At 49.0% G+C, this 15,662-nt stretch overlaps 4 protein-coding genes across 4 annotated transcripts; all 4 read right to left on the bottom strand.

The window, feature by feature from the left end:
• Positions 1–10: 10 nt before the first annotated feature.
• Positions 11–390, bottom strand: N7500_008674 (putative MFS multidrug transporter; the record flags this gene model as incomplete). The annotated part of the gene is made up of 2 exons (XM_056679818.1): positions 11–133; positions 190–390. 2 exons carry the CDS (start codon positions 388–390, stop codon positions 11–13), a joined length of 324 nt encoding a protein of 107 aa, XP_056530190.1.
• Positions 391–2,974: 2,584 nt separating this feature from the next.
• Positions 2,975–4,192, bottom strand: N7500_008673 (uncharacterized protein; the record flags this gene model as incomplete). Its single annotated transcript, XM_056679817.1, has 1 exon — positions 2,975–4,192. The coding sequence occupies one exon, from the start codon at positions 4,190–4,192 to the stop codon at positions 2,975–2,977; it is 1,218 nt and encodes a 405-aa protein (XP_056530189.1).
• Positions 4,193–7,342: 3,150 nt separating this feature from the next.
• N7500_008672 (uncharacterized protein) lies at positions 7,343–10,330 on the bottom strand (the record flags this gene model as incomplete). Its single annotated transcript, XM_056679816.1, has 8 exons — positions 7,343–8,063; positions 8,126–8,212; positions 8,282–8,311; positions 8,417–8,427; positions 8,535–8,623; positions 8,731–8,809; positions 8,981–9,579; positions 9,739–10,330. 8 exons carry the CDS (start codon positions 10,328–10,330, stop codon positions 7,343–7,345), a joined length of 2,208 nt encoding a protein of 735 aa, XP_056530188.1.
• Positions 10,331–11,212: 882 nt separating this feature from the next.
• On the bottom strand, positions 11,213–14,303 carry N7500_008671 (formin-mediated actin nucleation enhancer; the record flags this gene model as incomplete). Its single annotated transcript, XM_056679815.1, has 2 exons — positions 11,213–14,170; positions 14,241–14,303. 2 exons carry the CDS (start codon positions 14,301–14,303, stop codon positions 11,213–11,215), a joined length of 3,021 nt encoding a protein of 1,006 aa, XP_056530187.1.
• Between the last annotated feature and the right edge of the window lie 1,359 nt (positions 14,304–15,662).

The raw sequence follows: 15,662 nt of genomic DNA, 5'->3' as shown, positions 1-15,662 counted from the left end.
GGTATACAATTTACCGAACATGAAGTGTTGAACAGGTAGTTAATTGGTATGCCGAGCCATACCAGCCGATGTCAGTAATAGAGTTGAATTCATCGCTTATTGTTGGCGTCGCAGTGCCAACGATAGTGTTGTCCTGAACACTCACAATAATTGTTAGCAAAATTTTGAGGCGAAAAAGATGAAACATACAAGTCCCAGAATAAAAATGCCCAAGCTCATTGCAATGAAAACAGGAACTTGCTGCCAAAGATTGAAATCGGGTTCAGGATCCTGCTGCTCAGGTGCTGTCTCTGCTTTTTCCAAGCGCAGCCTTTTCTCATCGTTTTCTGTAGTGATGGCCATCGTTGAATCCGGGTCGACATTTTGAACAGATCGATCGACTGTTTCCATAGCTGTAGAGGTAGAAAATTTGTGGAAGAATCGAACTGTTGACAACCTTTTGATTGTTCACAATGTTGTGACAGACGGCACAACACCTTCAATTGCGACCCTGCACCTCGCAAATGCTTTCCTCCCCCCCAGGTGCCTAAGGACTTTTTTGTCCACCAACTCCACTTCTGTACCAGTAATACCACCTAGCGATAATTTATAACCAGGTAAAACTGACCAATGACTAGCAGAAAACCAATCAATGGCTTGGGGGTCACTGTATTACCTTACAGCTAGACCGAGGGGAGTCAAGCGTCTAGAGTGGATCGCGCAAATGTTTGTGTTTAGGGGGACTAGCTGAAGCCTAGACTCGCTATTGGCCGGGGCTTGCCCAGGCGAAGGCTTAGCTCAGACAAGCTCCGACGGCCCCCGGGCCCGGCGTGGAACTCCTGAGCACCGACGCCTGCATTAGTGGGTGCAACGGGACTTCTTTCAATACTGGATCCACCTGTAAGAATGTCCAGGCCTAAACCGTCTTGTGGGGTACCGCCGTGACCTGCTGATAGTTTACCATCGTATAGAAGTTACTTCCGTCTAGACCGTCCATCGATGTAGTGCTGTCACCAAAGCATGGTACAGATGCAGGCTAGATAGATGTAAATAATGGCTTACACGTTTGACGCCTATCATCAATTCGTATAAGCACTGGAGCGTTCAAATGTTATCGCAAGTATGACCTTACTTGTGCTTGTCCTCGCATTTCTCTGTTATAGCTATTTCAGCATTCGTCTGCTCTATTCCTTACGCAAGATACCCGCGGCGCACTGGTCTTCGCGCTTCAGCTACGTAGGAGCAGGACCTCTAAGATAATACCTCCCTCTGCAGCAGCATAGTGTGATGTGCAAGCAAATTTGCCACGCTTCACCCAAGCCATTAAAGCTTAGCTTGCTACGAAGCTGTCTAGAATTACTCCTGCGTGTGCACCTCACCCGGCTCTGATACCAGCGGCCTCCTTAACAAATGCAGAGTACTAGTAATTCATAGGTCCCGGATTGACATCCACAATTTATTTTTTCTCCAGTATTTAACAGCAATTTCACAATGCCGACATGCCCATTCCGAATTGCCAACCGTAGCAGTGTCAGCCCTTCTGCATTAGTAGCCTCTATCTGTTTAACGCCCTAGTGGCGGAGTAACAGGGATAAAATCCTTTCATTTCCCATTCCCGAAGCTAAGTGTAATAGCGTAGACCCCGAATTATCCTGGATATCGACCTCGGCTCCGTTCTCGAGTAAACTCAAGATATCTCGGTCCCCCTTCTTAACTGATGTAGGGGACTGTATGGCTCATTGGCAAAGGCAAAACAATTGAATTAGGTACTCATCAGTTCTCGAAGGTTAGCCCCAAAGCCTGCTAGTTCACACAGCTACGACCGGATTTTAAAAACCCCCCGGTCTAGATTGAAACTTCACGCATAAGCCAGGTAGTATTCCGTCGGACACTGGCACTATTCCTCGAAATTTCAGGATCATACTAACGCTAGCTACCAATAAGACTTATCTACCCGCATGAGGCTTCCCGATCGATCTCCACAACGTGAAGCTTAGCGATTTAAACCCTCAGTGCCACTAAGGGAGCATTTGTTCCCTAGTGGGGTCAATAATGCTAGCCTCCACCTCGCCTCCCTATCAGCCTATAGCGGATGGTTACGGGTAGCCCGAAACGGGTTACCCGCGGGCGGGGCCGAGGCCTACCCGAACCAGTTTAATTCTACGTAGAGTCGTGATTTCTGTTCGTACTGGGGGGGGATTCTCGACACCTCCGAGATCGAGTCGTAGATCAGTAGCCTAGACTTGGCGACCTGATCGATGATCCCTGTCCCATTATTTGTGGATCGCGGGTAAATGTATACCGTTCTTTTCGTGTTCTTGATCTTCGGATCTCAGCACCAAGGTGCCCCGGCACTAGCACTCCACCAAGTAAATGAATACAAATTTCCCCATTGTCGCGAGCCTATCAAAGTGCGGTTTGTGCATGGGCCAACATACTGGATCCTGGGAGATGACTCGCCGATCACATGTCGTTGTTTTCTTTTTTTCATCCCCGTCAAGAGCTTGTTGCTGTTGTCGATCTCGGTATATTGACAGCTACCTACTCCAGGGCGATCCTGTTAACGTGCCGGCTGAGGCTGTCTGCCCTCGGAAAGCCACGGCTCGCCCCTTCACTGTACTTACATCGTTCAAATGGACAGTAGAGAGGAACAAAGCCATCCACTATTTTGGGGTGCTTTGCCTTAGGGTGTCGACCCAGGTCCTTCTTTTTCTTTTAGTGCAAACGCCATTCCACAGTCATTAACAATACATTTGAACGGTCTCGTATGTCGCTTGGTATATCGACTCGGGCTTGGTAAGCTAATTTCTTCTGAGATAATGCAAGGTGTAATGGGAAGCGTTTTTATAACCTACTTGAGCGTGTTGTTTAGAAAGGCCATCCATCGATCAGCAAGCTCCTGCACATGGTAATGTGTTCTATTTTGTACTTCTGCTATCAGACCAATGGCTGTTCCAAATCCGAACTAACAAGGCAATATTTCAGTCATCAGCGACTACATGCTATTTTCGGCTTTCTTCAACCTCCTTTGTGGTGGCCTTTCCCATCGAAAGCAGTATTGCCCCTTCTCTAGTGCAATGCGTCTCGAACGCACACCCGTTCGCCAGACAGGTTCTCCTTCCTCTGTCATACCCAGCTCAAAGGGCACATTATAGTCTGGAGGGGTGGGAAGATCCGGCCATGTAAGTCGCTTGGGTGGATTGGGATCTTGTTCTGTCGCTCTATCGGCTCTTGATGCTACCCATTCATTTAGAAACTCGCGAAATCTTGACACATCAGAGTCTAGTTCACAATGACATGTCCATTCAGTAGTCTGCACCATGTCTTTGTTTCGTTCCCAGTGAGGAATACTCGTAAAGTACGTATCGTTAGTGATGATCTCGTACAAGGTGAAGATAACACCAGACACATCGTCTCGACCATCTATTAGGCCGTCTTGGCCATTGGCGGCCCAATCAAAGTCGAACAGAATAATCTTATCTGTTTCGGGGTCGACAAGCAAATTCCGCGGTGCAATGTCTTGATGTACGATCCCCATATCTAGGTTTAGGAAATCCACTAGCTGAGTAAGCTGCTGTAGCCATTTAAATCGGAAAGGCCTTTTCGGTTTTGCCTCTGCTAGTGTCCCACCCAGGATATACTTTGTTGTGAATCCGATGACTCGAGACTCTACGTCCTCGAGAACAATGCGGTCAAACGGTATTATATTAGGATGTGGTGGTAGTTTGCTAAGCAGGTTCATCTCCTTCCAAGACATTTGTAGTCTTCGGGGCATACCTAAAGGGTTGAACTTAAATGCGACCCTATGACCATTGTACGATGAGAGATCGACACCTGGTCCGAGCCGGTCGAGCTCTTGTAGTTGGGAGAAATAGATAGTTGGGCAATCTTTGAGTGATTGGCAAAGAGATAAGGGGATATAAGCAATAAAGAGTGTATCATCTTCTTCCGGGTCTGTTGAGACTGTAGTGAGAAGCCCGTCATCGTTGACTGTTATAGAACGAACCTCTGGCGAGAGGTAATCGGCAAATTGTGCAAGGACTAAGGTTTCAATATCTTCTCCAGGTGGAAAAAGCTTCGCAGTCCCTTTGACTTTGATCCATCGCAGCTGATCCCAATCCCAGACGTTGCAGTGGGTTTCGGTCGCAGGGCTCTCACTTGGGCCAAAATAGCCTTGGCCCTCTGAGAAGAATCTTTCATGAGGCTCGATCATGGCAAAATATCAATGAAAATATTGCTTGATACACGTATGTTGTTGGTGTGGATGAGTCAACCGTGGTTGTCCTGCGAAGGGACTTTTATATTCAAACGGAACTTGGAAATGCGGTGTAAATAGGCAGAACATGTTCAGTTCCATGATGCTTATTAGTGACGTTGGTAGCCTATTCAAAGCGCGTACTTGTCAATCAAAATTAGACCTGTAGGCTTATCAACGACCCACCAAGAACCTATGGCCCCATATATTACTATTACACATACAATACAGGAAAGAAAGCTCTGTAATATGGTGTACAGTGACGGTCCATAAATTTGAGCACTCCTATTCTGTCGGCATTATATCCACCAATAAAGTCGTTACAATGATTGCCAGTATGACAATATAAAACTATTAAAGTAGGCGGTATGGTATTTTATGAAGGCGGTAGTCGAAGGGATGCCCAAACTTATGGACCGTAGTATATTGTGTTAGTTGAGGCTCAATATTTCCGACAGACCTGGCCAAGCATCAACGCGAAGATCAGCAAGGCCCTTCTCCGTAATCTGGTTCCCAGGACTCTTAGTATGCCCTATAATTACAAAGGATTTCAATACACCGTAATTGAGTGAATTAAATTTTCCGCTTATAGCTGGTTAATTCGGGAGAAGAGCCTGGGGAGGGTCTCTGATGTCGCCTGGGACGCCTGGGACGCTAAATAAGAAACATGGACCCTACCCACCATCCTTTCCTTTCCCGCGCTCTTTCCTGGAGATTTCGTTATGTTCATCATTCGTAAGATGGGGTCATGCAGGCGCACGTATCCATTCGGCCTTGTGTACAGTCCCCGCATGTTTTGGCAACATAATGCGCTATCCAATGCGGCTCACAAATTGATCATAAACATGACCTCAAATATATTTTTGCGGCATTTTCCGAGCCTACTATTGTTCATCAAATCAGGCAACCTCTAGTGACCCTTCCAAGAATTCATAACCAGCCGTTCGCTTGTGTGTAGTGGGAGATTTGTTATTGATTCATGTCCGCATGAGCGTGGCTTTTCATTCTTCGAACTATGGACACTGGACGCAGGCACATCGTCTTCCAACGAATTAATACACTGCTCAGATATATCCCGGTAGGAATCCTCACTCCCGACTTCCCCTAGAGCTCGTTTAATCTAGAGCTATCCCTAGATACTGATTTCGATTGCCCTCTAGATGACCGATCAACCTTGCCTTTTTCTCACCTTCCACAAGTTGCATATCGAGCAACAAGCCGTCCAAGCTATTTTCATCCACCACCCCCGGATACAATATTGAAAGGGCCCCACGGTCTTTTACACTCGAACCGATACTGCTTTTCTCTCCATTATATACCGGCAATTGAACATGGTAATCACCCTCACGAGAAGCAGAAGCGGGATTTCATATTGACTTCTCGCAAGTAATGCGACCTGTTTCCCAAGTATGCCCCGATGAAACGATCACTTACTCTAGGAGAGCTACAAGGGAACCGAAAAAGCTCTCATTTTCCCACCAGAAGTTGTTAAAGGCTACCGGCACCGTTGGCTCCTGCAATAGAAGCGACATCAATGTTGGGTTTGCAGAACAGAAAGACTGCTTGCAGACAACCAAGGTAAACAAAATGACCTCAACAGGCTTTTTGACGTCAATGAGCTCACGAGACGACCATAGACTTTCTCAGACTCCAAGCCGCGACTCAATACCGATAAGAACATTGCAACATCCCCATCCTGCATACCCACAAAAGCCAGAGCTGTCTCCACCAACTCGTCAAGCGGTGCTCTTGTCGCGAGGACAGATACCTGTGTATACTGCGGCAGGGGCTTTCTACAAACCAGGTATCTGAAGCGCCGTACCCACATCTCACACCAAGGTGGGCTCGCCTCGCCAGGCGCGCCACCCACCCCAATAACTGAGGCTGGTTTCCAGCCCCAAGTCGGTTCAGATAGTACTCGAAATGGCAATCACAGGTTGATGATATCCAGGCGCCACCAATCTCTAGCCCGAGGATTCTACACAACAGGTCCCAGCTTACGTCGTTTGACGAGTTCATGAAGTTGTCAAAGCTTGAAGCAAGTCCAACAAGTGACCGTGTCATTGTCACACAAGTGCTCTCTCGCCTTCTGGTAAGCAACGTCACTTTCATGGGGCTCTTAAATATAATCGTGTGGGCGAATCTGAGCGACGAGGCATGCACAAGTGCTTTGAGTGCGTAGAGTCACCTGGCTCCAGTTATACTATAGGGTAAAGGTATGTTTGGCTATGACTCAATGAAATTTTATATATGCCAGCAGGAGAAGACTGAATGAATGCCCTCGTCTTCGTGTTGTACCAAGAGATTACCGAGAACCTTGCAAGAGATTTGGAAGTAATAGAGATGGGATGGATGGATCAAGAGATGCTCGCCTTATTCCTAGGGCCGAGAAAGCTTGAAACATACCATCCGAGCAAGCCGGTAGGTACGCTGTCTTCTTCATCTGCGCGTGAGCTTCATTGACACACTTAGACTTTATCTCGTATATTGCAAGCTTTGACGGTGGAATTCCAGTGAGGGATAGTGCTTTGGTCGCAGGTTATTGTCGAAACTTAGGGAAACGCTGATATGCAGACACTCGACACAGGGACTGAGGCAGAAGCCATGTGATTCCGAGACAACGGCCGTAACAATCGTCGAAAGTGCTGAATAGGAACCTGAATCCTTAGGTAGATTATGTGATAAATCAACTTGACAGTTAGTGATCTGCAAGTTATTTATATCTAGTATTGTCCAAATAGTGAAGATGAATGTATTCTGTAAATAATTTGCTCTACTGGTCGTCAGTCAACGTCAGTTGATAAAACGTGTAGAAGATTTAAATCTCGATCGAAGTAGAATAAACACATGAATTCATTGTTTTATTTTGTTTTTATGTCCATCTACTGGCTCTTCTCTATATAATGTCAAGAGGATATAGAAAAGACAAGAAACCAAAAACCACAACTTCCTGCACATGTTCTATCGTGTCCGAGTCCGAAAGGGGAAGGATAGTGGAAGAGGGTATCGGGGCAAAGGGGTCATGGTCGGAGGTGAAATGTTCGTTTCACCTGGTTGCTTTTGGGGAACACTTTCGCTATCAAACATTCAACCACAAGCGCGCAAAATTTACTTTTGCTTTTCGTCGCGCATCTTGCGGAAGAAGTCCATGACACCGGTGTAGACAACAAGCAAGATACCGCCACCGGGACCGAGACGGAGGACCTTAGGGGTGAAGCCCTTGTAAAGGGCAGCGAAGCCCTCCTCCTTCATCACGGTGCCGAGAGCAGGCCAGGCCCAGTTGTACTTGGCAACCTGACCGGGAACCTTGGAGGTGTTCTGGATGCGGGACTTGACAACATCCATGGGGGTGTTGAGGAGAGTACCGGTGATACCACCGATGGTACCGGCGATCAAGTCGTTGCGGGTCTGCTGGTTCTTGTTGCCGGGCTCGACGGCGGGCAGCTGTGCGCGGACCTGGAAGATACAGCCGAAGTAACCTGCATTCCACAGGACGTGACGCCACATGGTCGACTCAAGGCCGTTGTACATTGCCAGGGGTCCTTCGGCGGCCACGATCTTCTTCACCACGTCCAACATGCCGTTGTACTTGTGGGCCTGTGCCTTGTCTTGCAGACGGATCTTCACCAGCTCGAAAGGAACGACCACGAAGGCTTCAGTGGCTCCGGCTGTGGCTCCGGTCAAAGTGGCCAGGCCTTGGGTCTGCTTGTCGACGCCGAACAGGTTGCGGTAGAAACTACCCCAGCTGTCGTTGGCGGCGAACTTGGTCGCACGCTTAGGTGCCTCCATCAGGATGGGTGCAGAGATACCACGGTACAGACGGGAAGCGCTATAGAGGTTGCCGCTTGTTAGAGAGAGAGCCGTGGCTGCATCGCTGGGGTGATGACATACCCCTCGTTCTTGACGATCTTACGGAAGCAGTCGAACATGCCATTGTAGTGGTCAACACCGGGGACAGCGGGTCCGGTCTGAAGCTGACTGCAAAGAGGTTACTGTTAGCTCATGTCATATGAGGTTGGTGTTTGTTGCGACCGGCGGGTTGCTTACATTCGAGTCTTGAGCACATCCAGAGGATACCTGTGAGTCACACATCGTCAATTGGGTCCAATTTTTCACAACATCATAAGCATATCTCCAACAGAAGCAATTTTGCGGCCAATAAATAGTAGTGGGGAGCCGTACATGACCAGGATCTGCGTGCGGGGACAGACAGGTTAGTCAATAAAGCACCTCGTGGGGGGTTCCGACACAACGAATCAAATCGGAAACACTTTCTGAAACAGCAGCAGGAAAAACGTACCTCGGAAACACCAGCCACCGCACCGGCGGCGAACTGGTAGATGAAGGGGAGGGGTGCCTGGGGAGTTTCGGACATGATGGCGGCTTCAGCTGTAAAATGTCAGTATGGGACCGAAATTGGGCAATAGTGGGATTGCAAAAGCCATCGCAAAGTCAAAGCAAAGCGTAATGCAATTACACCACAACATAGTACTCACGCGTTAAAAGAACGAGAGTTGGGGAAAGAAGAAGTGCGAAGAGAGGAGGTTGCCGGTGTCGGCAAGATTCGGTGATCAACTCCGAGTGCAGCAGCCGGTAAGTTGTTTAGCCCCGTCAATTGCCGATTACTAAACCCCCGTGGGGAGAGCTATAAAATATACATTCCAGTCTGTTTTCGGATGTATTGTCATCAATTCATGTTTATCGTCTCTTCTATCTGCCTCATAATATTCATGATATCAAACCTACACTCATTCCCAGCATCATCCCCAATATCATTTTGCTAACCCGATGCATCACGCCATCTGCGCTGGGCGCGGTGGCTTGTTCCTTGGCGACAGTCGTCCCAACTGCGGTGTCCCTCGCAGTACAGCTAGCACCACAGGCGAAGCCCATAGGACAGCATCCTCCGCCCACGGTGTCTGCACAGTGGAACCAGCCCTGAGCGCACCGGCTCCCGCCAGAGTGTTCCGTCGTTGTCGCGACGGGCGCTACAATTGTCACGCCGTTTGATGTGATAGTTGTCGAGGGAGTGATCGGACATGAAGTTGTGTCACAGTCTCGTCCAGTACGACAGCAGCCTCCATGGTAGACAGCGGAGCAGGCATAGAAACCAGTCGGGCAGACATCGTCGCCGCTGGTAGCACTGGTTACTGTTGAGAGGTTGGTAGGCCGTGCTGGCGGTGCCAAGCTATCATTTGTTGTGGTCTGGCTGCTAAAGGAAGAGGTCGTCGAAGAAGAGCAAGGTGTGGAGGTAGAAGTGGTATCCTGTGGTTTGGTCGAGTAAGTCACAGTAGACAACATCACAGTCGAATGAACAGTCACTGTAATAACAGTGACGTATGCACCTACTCGAGCAATTAGTATAAGCGCCTTCTCAATTTCCGTGCTATGAATGAGCAAAAGAAGGAAGAAATTCCACTCACATCCCCCTGGAACACAATCGTACCCCGGAATACAACATCCACCTCCCAAAGCCGACGAACAAGCCGTATACCCACTCTTACACGATCCAATCATCCCAGAGCACATCTGCCAGCTAGGACAGCAGCCCACATCGCCGTGCCCCGTATCAGCGACGATCTCGCACGTTTCCCCGGCCCCACAGCAGCGATCGGATCGACCGATAGATGTGCACGCCGACGTCCCAGTCGGGCACTTGAAGTCCCGTGACTCCAGCAGATTATTTGCGCTAAAGCTGTTTCCTCGGGGGCGGAATTGATTGTTTCCATCTGAGCCCAATGAATAAGATGGCCCGAATGGGTATGATTGGGCGACAAAGCGCGCAGGGGAAAATCCGTCTTCGTCAGAGAGTTGTCGCTCAGATAAGTTACCTGACAAAGGGACATCCCCGAAATCCCAATAATGAAGGAAGAATTTCTCGCCTTCGTCGTCGCTCATTTTCTTCACCCCGCGGGCTGGTCCTGCTGCGAGCTGGGATGCTATTGCGACGTTGCGCTGTTGAATGAGGCTCTCAGCTTCTTTGGACGCTGGATCTGCAGAGGGGCTTGCGTTTTCTGCTAAGGCCAGTGTTGGAAAATGGGATAGTGAGCAGAAGACAGTTAGGGCGTAGAAGAGCTGCATGCTGCCGTTGAGCATCGACGATAGATCTCGAGTTCTTTTAAGCTGAGACTAGTGGGAATAGTCGGGTTGGAGGCTAGCTTGTAGTTGAACAATTGTTTCAAATTTGTGTTTCACCAAGAAGCGCTATGGATGAGTTGGTTGGAAATGAAATTTCGGGTTGGGTCGGTGGGCGCAATGGTGCATATATATATTCCTATGTCCCTTGATGAGTTTGCAAGATAGTCAAGTGTGGCAGATTTCAGGTAAGATTTCAGGTAGAATGATGCTCATCAATGTAAGAACCTATTAAGGGCGCATTGGGTTTTCTATATATCTGCACAGCTGCATGGAAAGGTGGCTGGGAGTGCACACACCGCTACACATTAGCTTGCATTAGCTTGCAGGACAAGTCACAGGTAGATAGTATATACGGAGTACTCAATACTTGATACTCCGGGGAAACGTTCTTATATTAGCTGAGTTGAGTATGGAGACTTATTTTCAACACGAATAATATCGCTATACCAGCCTACGTATTACATGTACGATATCAAGAGACTACTTCCGACTCTCACTCCAAACGTGACAAGAACTCCCCGAGACCAATTTCGAAAAGGCTCATATCATTTGTAAAATCAAAGATCACATGCTGGTAGCATTCAAAGTGCCGCAGGGTATCGTCAGTAAATGACATAAGGGGCTCTCGCACGGGAAACACGCCAAAAGGTATCAACGGACATGAAACGAACAAAACCAAGGCCCCAATGCGATGTCAAATGCAATAAATCAAACAGATAAAAGTGTGAAACCAATTTCACTTGCTCTTGGCAATAAGAGATTCGCCATGGAAACCTCGTAGGGTGGGGGAGGACCATACTGAGACAGAAAGTGAATGGACGTCCTTAAACCAATACAAGATCAAGTAGAGGGTTGTTCGGACTGGGCCTTGTCTTCGTCTTCTGGTGCTTTGGGGAGTGGATTCACCGTGTCAGAGGATGGCGACTTGGGCTCTTCTGCCTTCTCTGCCTGATCGCCACTCTCCGGGCCCGCTTCTGTCTCATCTTCTTTCTCGCTTTCTTGCTGGTCATCACCCCCACCCTCACTCTTCTGCTCCGCTGCCTGCGCAGCAGCAGCTTCCGCCTCTGCCTTCTCCATCTCGGCATTGCGGGCCTGTTGTCTTTCCCAGACTTCTTTACGAATGCGCTCGTCCTTCGCAGTGCGGAGACGCTCAGTCTCTTCGAAACCACCGCTCTTCTTCAATCTACCTTCCTCGACAAATGCACCTAGTTCCTTCTGGAAAAGACCGATTCGCCGAGTCTCGAGCTCTACCTTTCGTGCTTTCTCTGCTCGCTCAATCGCCTCGAGTCGGCTTTCGTGATTGGGTCGCAAGGCACGGACTTCGCCCAGGACACCATCCTTGGCCTTCATGGGATCAACAGTTGGGTCGATTTCAAGAGTCCTAGATGGGGCGCGAACAGCGGTGCCACTAGTTGGAGTCGTCATGACCTGCTCCTTCGTAGCTTGCTCCACCAGAGCGAAGGTCTGAGTCGCCTTCTCGAGATCGTCTTGCAAGTCGGCAGCGAGATCCTCCTGCATGGTAAGCTGGTCTCGTTCTTCGCAAACTAGCTGTAGCTCCTTCTCCCAGATCTTGGTCCATATGGGCTTCTCGCGACCTAGGAAGTCCTGCATTTTCTTGATTTCTTTCATGACCATGCTGATGTCGCGACTGACACCCTCCAATTGTCTTGGGAGGGGACGGACGCCGCGGGTCACGACATCCTTCCGGAGATCCTCAACCAAATCTTGGAGATCATCGACGCGGGCGACCAACCGCTCTGATTCATTTGCAAGTTCCTTCTTGCCAGTGTTGACGCGAGCACGGCCAGCATCACCTTCATAAGAGGGAGTGGCAACATCATCAGCGGCGGTCTTGACCTTGCTTGCCTTGGCACGGACTGCGCTCATAGAACCAGTAATGTCGGCAGTAAAGTTGGAGTAAGTCTGTCGCAGGACAGCTAAGTCACGACGCAAGGTCTGCAGCTCGGCAATCTGACTTCCGCTGCCGGCAATTGATGACTTGGAGTTCCCAGCTGGACCTGAGGTGGCTGGAGGAGCAGCAGCCAAGCGAGCAATTTCTTTGGCAGCTTCAAGCTGGCGATCCGAAACCCGCTGGATGATATTTCCTTGGCCAGAAAGGGTTTCTTTGACGCCTTCGACCAAGAGGCGCACGCTGCCGAGACTGTCATCGAAATGTTTCTTGACCTCATCAAGATTGTCGACGTTCAGCACCAACACAGATCGGTCTTTGACATCGGCAAGGTCTTCTAATTCATGTCGGATGCCTGAAATTGGGTCTTGTATATAAATTTCGGGCAAATCAACGCCGTTATCGTGGGTATTCCAGGCAAATTTCTCAATGAAAGCAAGCTGCAAGCGCCCAATAGTGAGTTCTGCAATGCCATCTGGAAGCACATACTTCTTGATCTTGCTTTTGTATTGAAGGAACAGCGTAAGTTCTTTTCCCGGTGACGGTTGCTCAGAGGCAAATTGAATAGCCGATGAAGGTGTTGCGATCTCGGCAGACGGTCCAAACGAGTCTGCCCTCGGAGTTTGGGGTGCTGGCTTTGTGGGCTCAAAAGCGCCTTCAAGGGTTGGTTTCTCTTGGGGTAAGGGAATAATCGGAGGAGGAACGATGGCGGACTCCACGGTATCGTCTTTCTTGTTGGGGGTATGCGCTTCGCCGGGGGCTTCGGATGATGAGGCGTCGATCTGTTGGGGCTCAAAAGAGGGTGCAGAGGATGAAGGGATGCGTTCTTCTTCCACAACATTCGGGATATGTGCGGGTGGGGGAGCTTGCGCACCCTTGGCGGCTTCCTGTAAGCGGTTGTTGGATCGCTGCCTGGTGTGATTAAATGAGCCTCGCAGACGAACTGCGTTCAAGGATTCGCGGACATCACGACCTCGGTTGGGGATGGGAGAGTTCTGAGTAGGCAAGACGGGAACGCCGTTGGTTGATGTACCCAAATGTTTCTGAATTTGATAAGCAGAGAATCGTCGCGAGGCGCGTCGTTCAAGCTCTCCACTTCTCTGCAAAGCCCCCAATGCATCATCCTCCTTTGGCGGAGGTGGAGGCGGAGGCGCAGCGAACCCGGTGGGTGTCATGTATGTTGGAGGCGCAGTGGGATTGGATGCGCTGGCTCGAGGGGTTGTCTCATTATCGAAGGGAGTGGGTTGAGACAGCATTTGCTGAGCCTCTCGCCGCGACATTTCTCTTTCAGCGTAATTTGTTGTGCGTGGTTCGGTTGTCGAAGGTGCCGAGGAGGTTCGAGCAATGGTCGGTTGATCCTCGAGAGACCCACCACTGCCATACCGTCGGTTCGATCTTCTGGGGGACTGGGCTGTCGCCGGCAAGGTAGATGCCGCAGCTTCATCATACAGCTGACCGATTGCCTGCCCATTAGCGATGCTTCCGGCACTGGCTTGCCGCGCTGGTGCGGGTCGGCCATCCTCGCGCTGGTGCCGGGACCTTAAACGGGCTTGCTTCTTTTTCAACCCTTTTAACAAGTTGATGATTATATCTCGAATTCGAGGGAGGTATCTATCGAGGCTCTGGGAGGATGCATCCTGGCTAAGAGTGTCTTCAAGTATGGTGCGGAGCAGATCTGGTACAGGCCCGAGGTCTGAGGTGTCGACTCCGATGGCACTGAAGGCCCGACAAGCCAAGTTAAATTCATAGCCCAGTCGAACGTATACATCCGAGACATCGTTCTCCGACGCTTGCTTCCGGGACCATTGTGTTAAAGTTTCGAGGAGTTGTTTTGTCGCAACCAAGAGATGCGTCACGCTCTTTTCGATTTGGGATATTTGCTTATCGGGCTGTTTGGAGAGGGAAGACACCCGTCCATTAGCCAGAATGTATGCAATTGCAAGGCAGTCAGTGACTTACCTGATTTTTGGACTGAGATCGAGACGAAGCGGAGGAACTGCGACCGGACTGCTGGGTAGCCATGGGTGTGTCAGTACTGCCAGACCCCGAGGGTCGCTGAGGGGAGGTTTGTTGATCCAAATGTTCAGGATATGGGAACTGAGTCCTTGAAACACCTGAGGACTGCATAAGTACGATGGGCCAAACCTGAGGGAGTGAGAACAGAAAGTGAGAAATAGGGCAGAAGCGAGGGTGCCAAGCATGTGTGAAGATGATGCCCAGCCTCCTGTCAACTTACCGCACCCGAACCGAAGATCAGCGGTTTATGCCCCAAATACCAAAAATACCATACTTTCCTGTATATCTCTGTAATGATGTACAACAACGTGTTACTCGAGTGTACATGATGTACATGATGTACATGTAGCTACATGTGCTTGACAATTTCCAACTCGATGCCATATAGTCACATGCTCATCTCTATACTTTATACTAAAATAAATCATACATTATAGCATGCAACAGAAACATGACTACAGAGCATTAGGTAGCTTTATTGTATGTACTCCGTACATGTAGGCTCACATCCACTGATAAGTACCCGATTGATAAGGTCTTATGCCTTAGTCTTTCGTTCCACTTCTCCACTCTATTTATATTTCCTAGTGTAAGGCGGATTAATTCATGTCTATTAGTATTGTATAAATTGTCCAGATCTTTTGTCTCTCATGTAGAGTTTCAGCTGGTTGTTTCCTCAAGCCATAATTGCTATCCACTGGGGTAGTACCTCGGGTTTTATATCTTTCTCTTCTCACGGCTACAAACAATCCATGATCTCTTCTTACTGATTTCTCTATGATGAATCTACCTGGGGCAGTGGAGATCGGATGAAGTCTGAAGAGGAACAGATACGAGCCATCGCCACGTCACAGGCTGCTCATTAAATAACTTTAGTGTAAATATATATATCGGTGATCCAAGGGGTCCGGTTCAATACGATTCCTACTAACTATACAGACGATCGAAGGGCACCAACGACTTCATATCAGGCACCAGCGACATTCATTATGCCTTTGCAATGCTGACAAGAAACCTCCCGGGGCTGGAAGCCTGGACGCCTGGATGCCCCAACACATTAGCCTATACTGCAAGTACCTCAACCCTATAACCCTCTAGCGCGATATTGTGTACATAAAACAAGTTCACCAGCTGGCCACTCAGCCACAAGATCATAGTATCAACTCAAAAATTCCAATTATCGATATATAGGTCGGACCCTAAGCTCTGCAATCTACATAGTGGGCCTTCTCATTGTAAGACTAAAATAGGAAAGCCCCACCCGAGGAAGTTCCTTGGAACGAGAGATGTAAAGCTGACCTATGACACCTGCAGATATGAGGTATACAGGCATGGGCCCCGATTCAAATATGTATCTCTATACAC

The sequence above is a fragment of the Penicillium coprophilum genome (genome assembly GCF_028826855.1).
Source record: "Penicillium coprophilum strain IBT 35676 chromosome Unknown utg000005l_segment0_segment0, whole genome shotgun sequence".
Taxonomy (NCBI): domain Eukaryota; kingdom Fungi; phylum Ascomycota; class Eurotiomycetes; order Eurotiales; family Aspergillaceae; genus Penicillium; species Penicillium coprophilum.
Note: the sequence above shows the minus strand (reverse complement) of the source record. Positions and strands in the feature narration are given on the sequence as shown.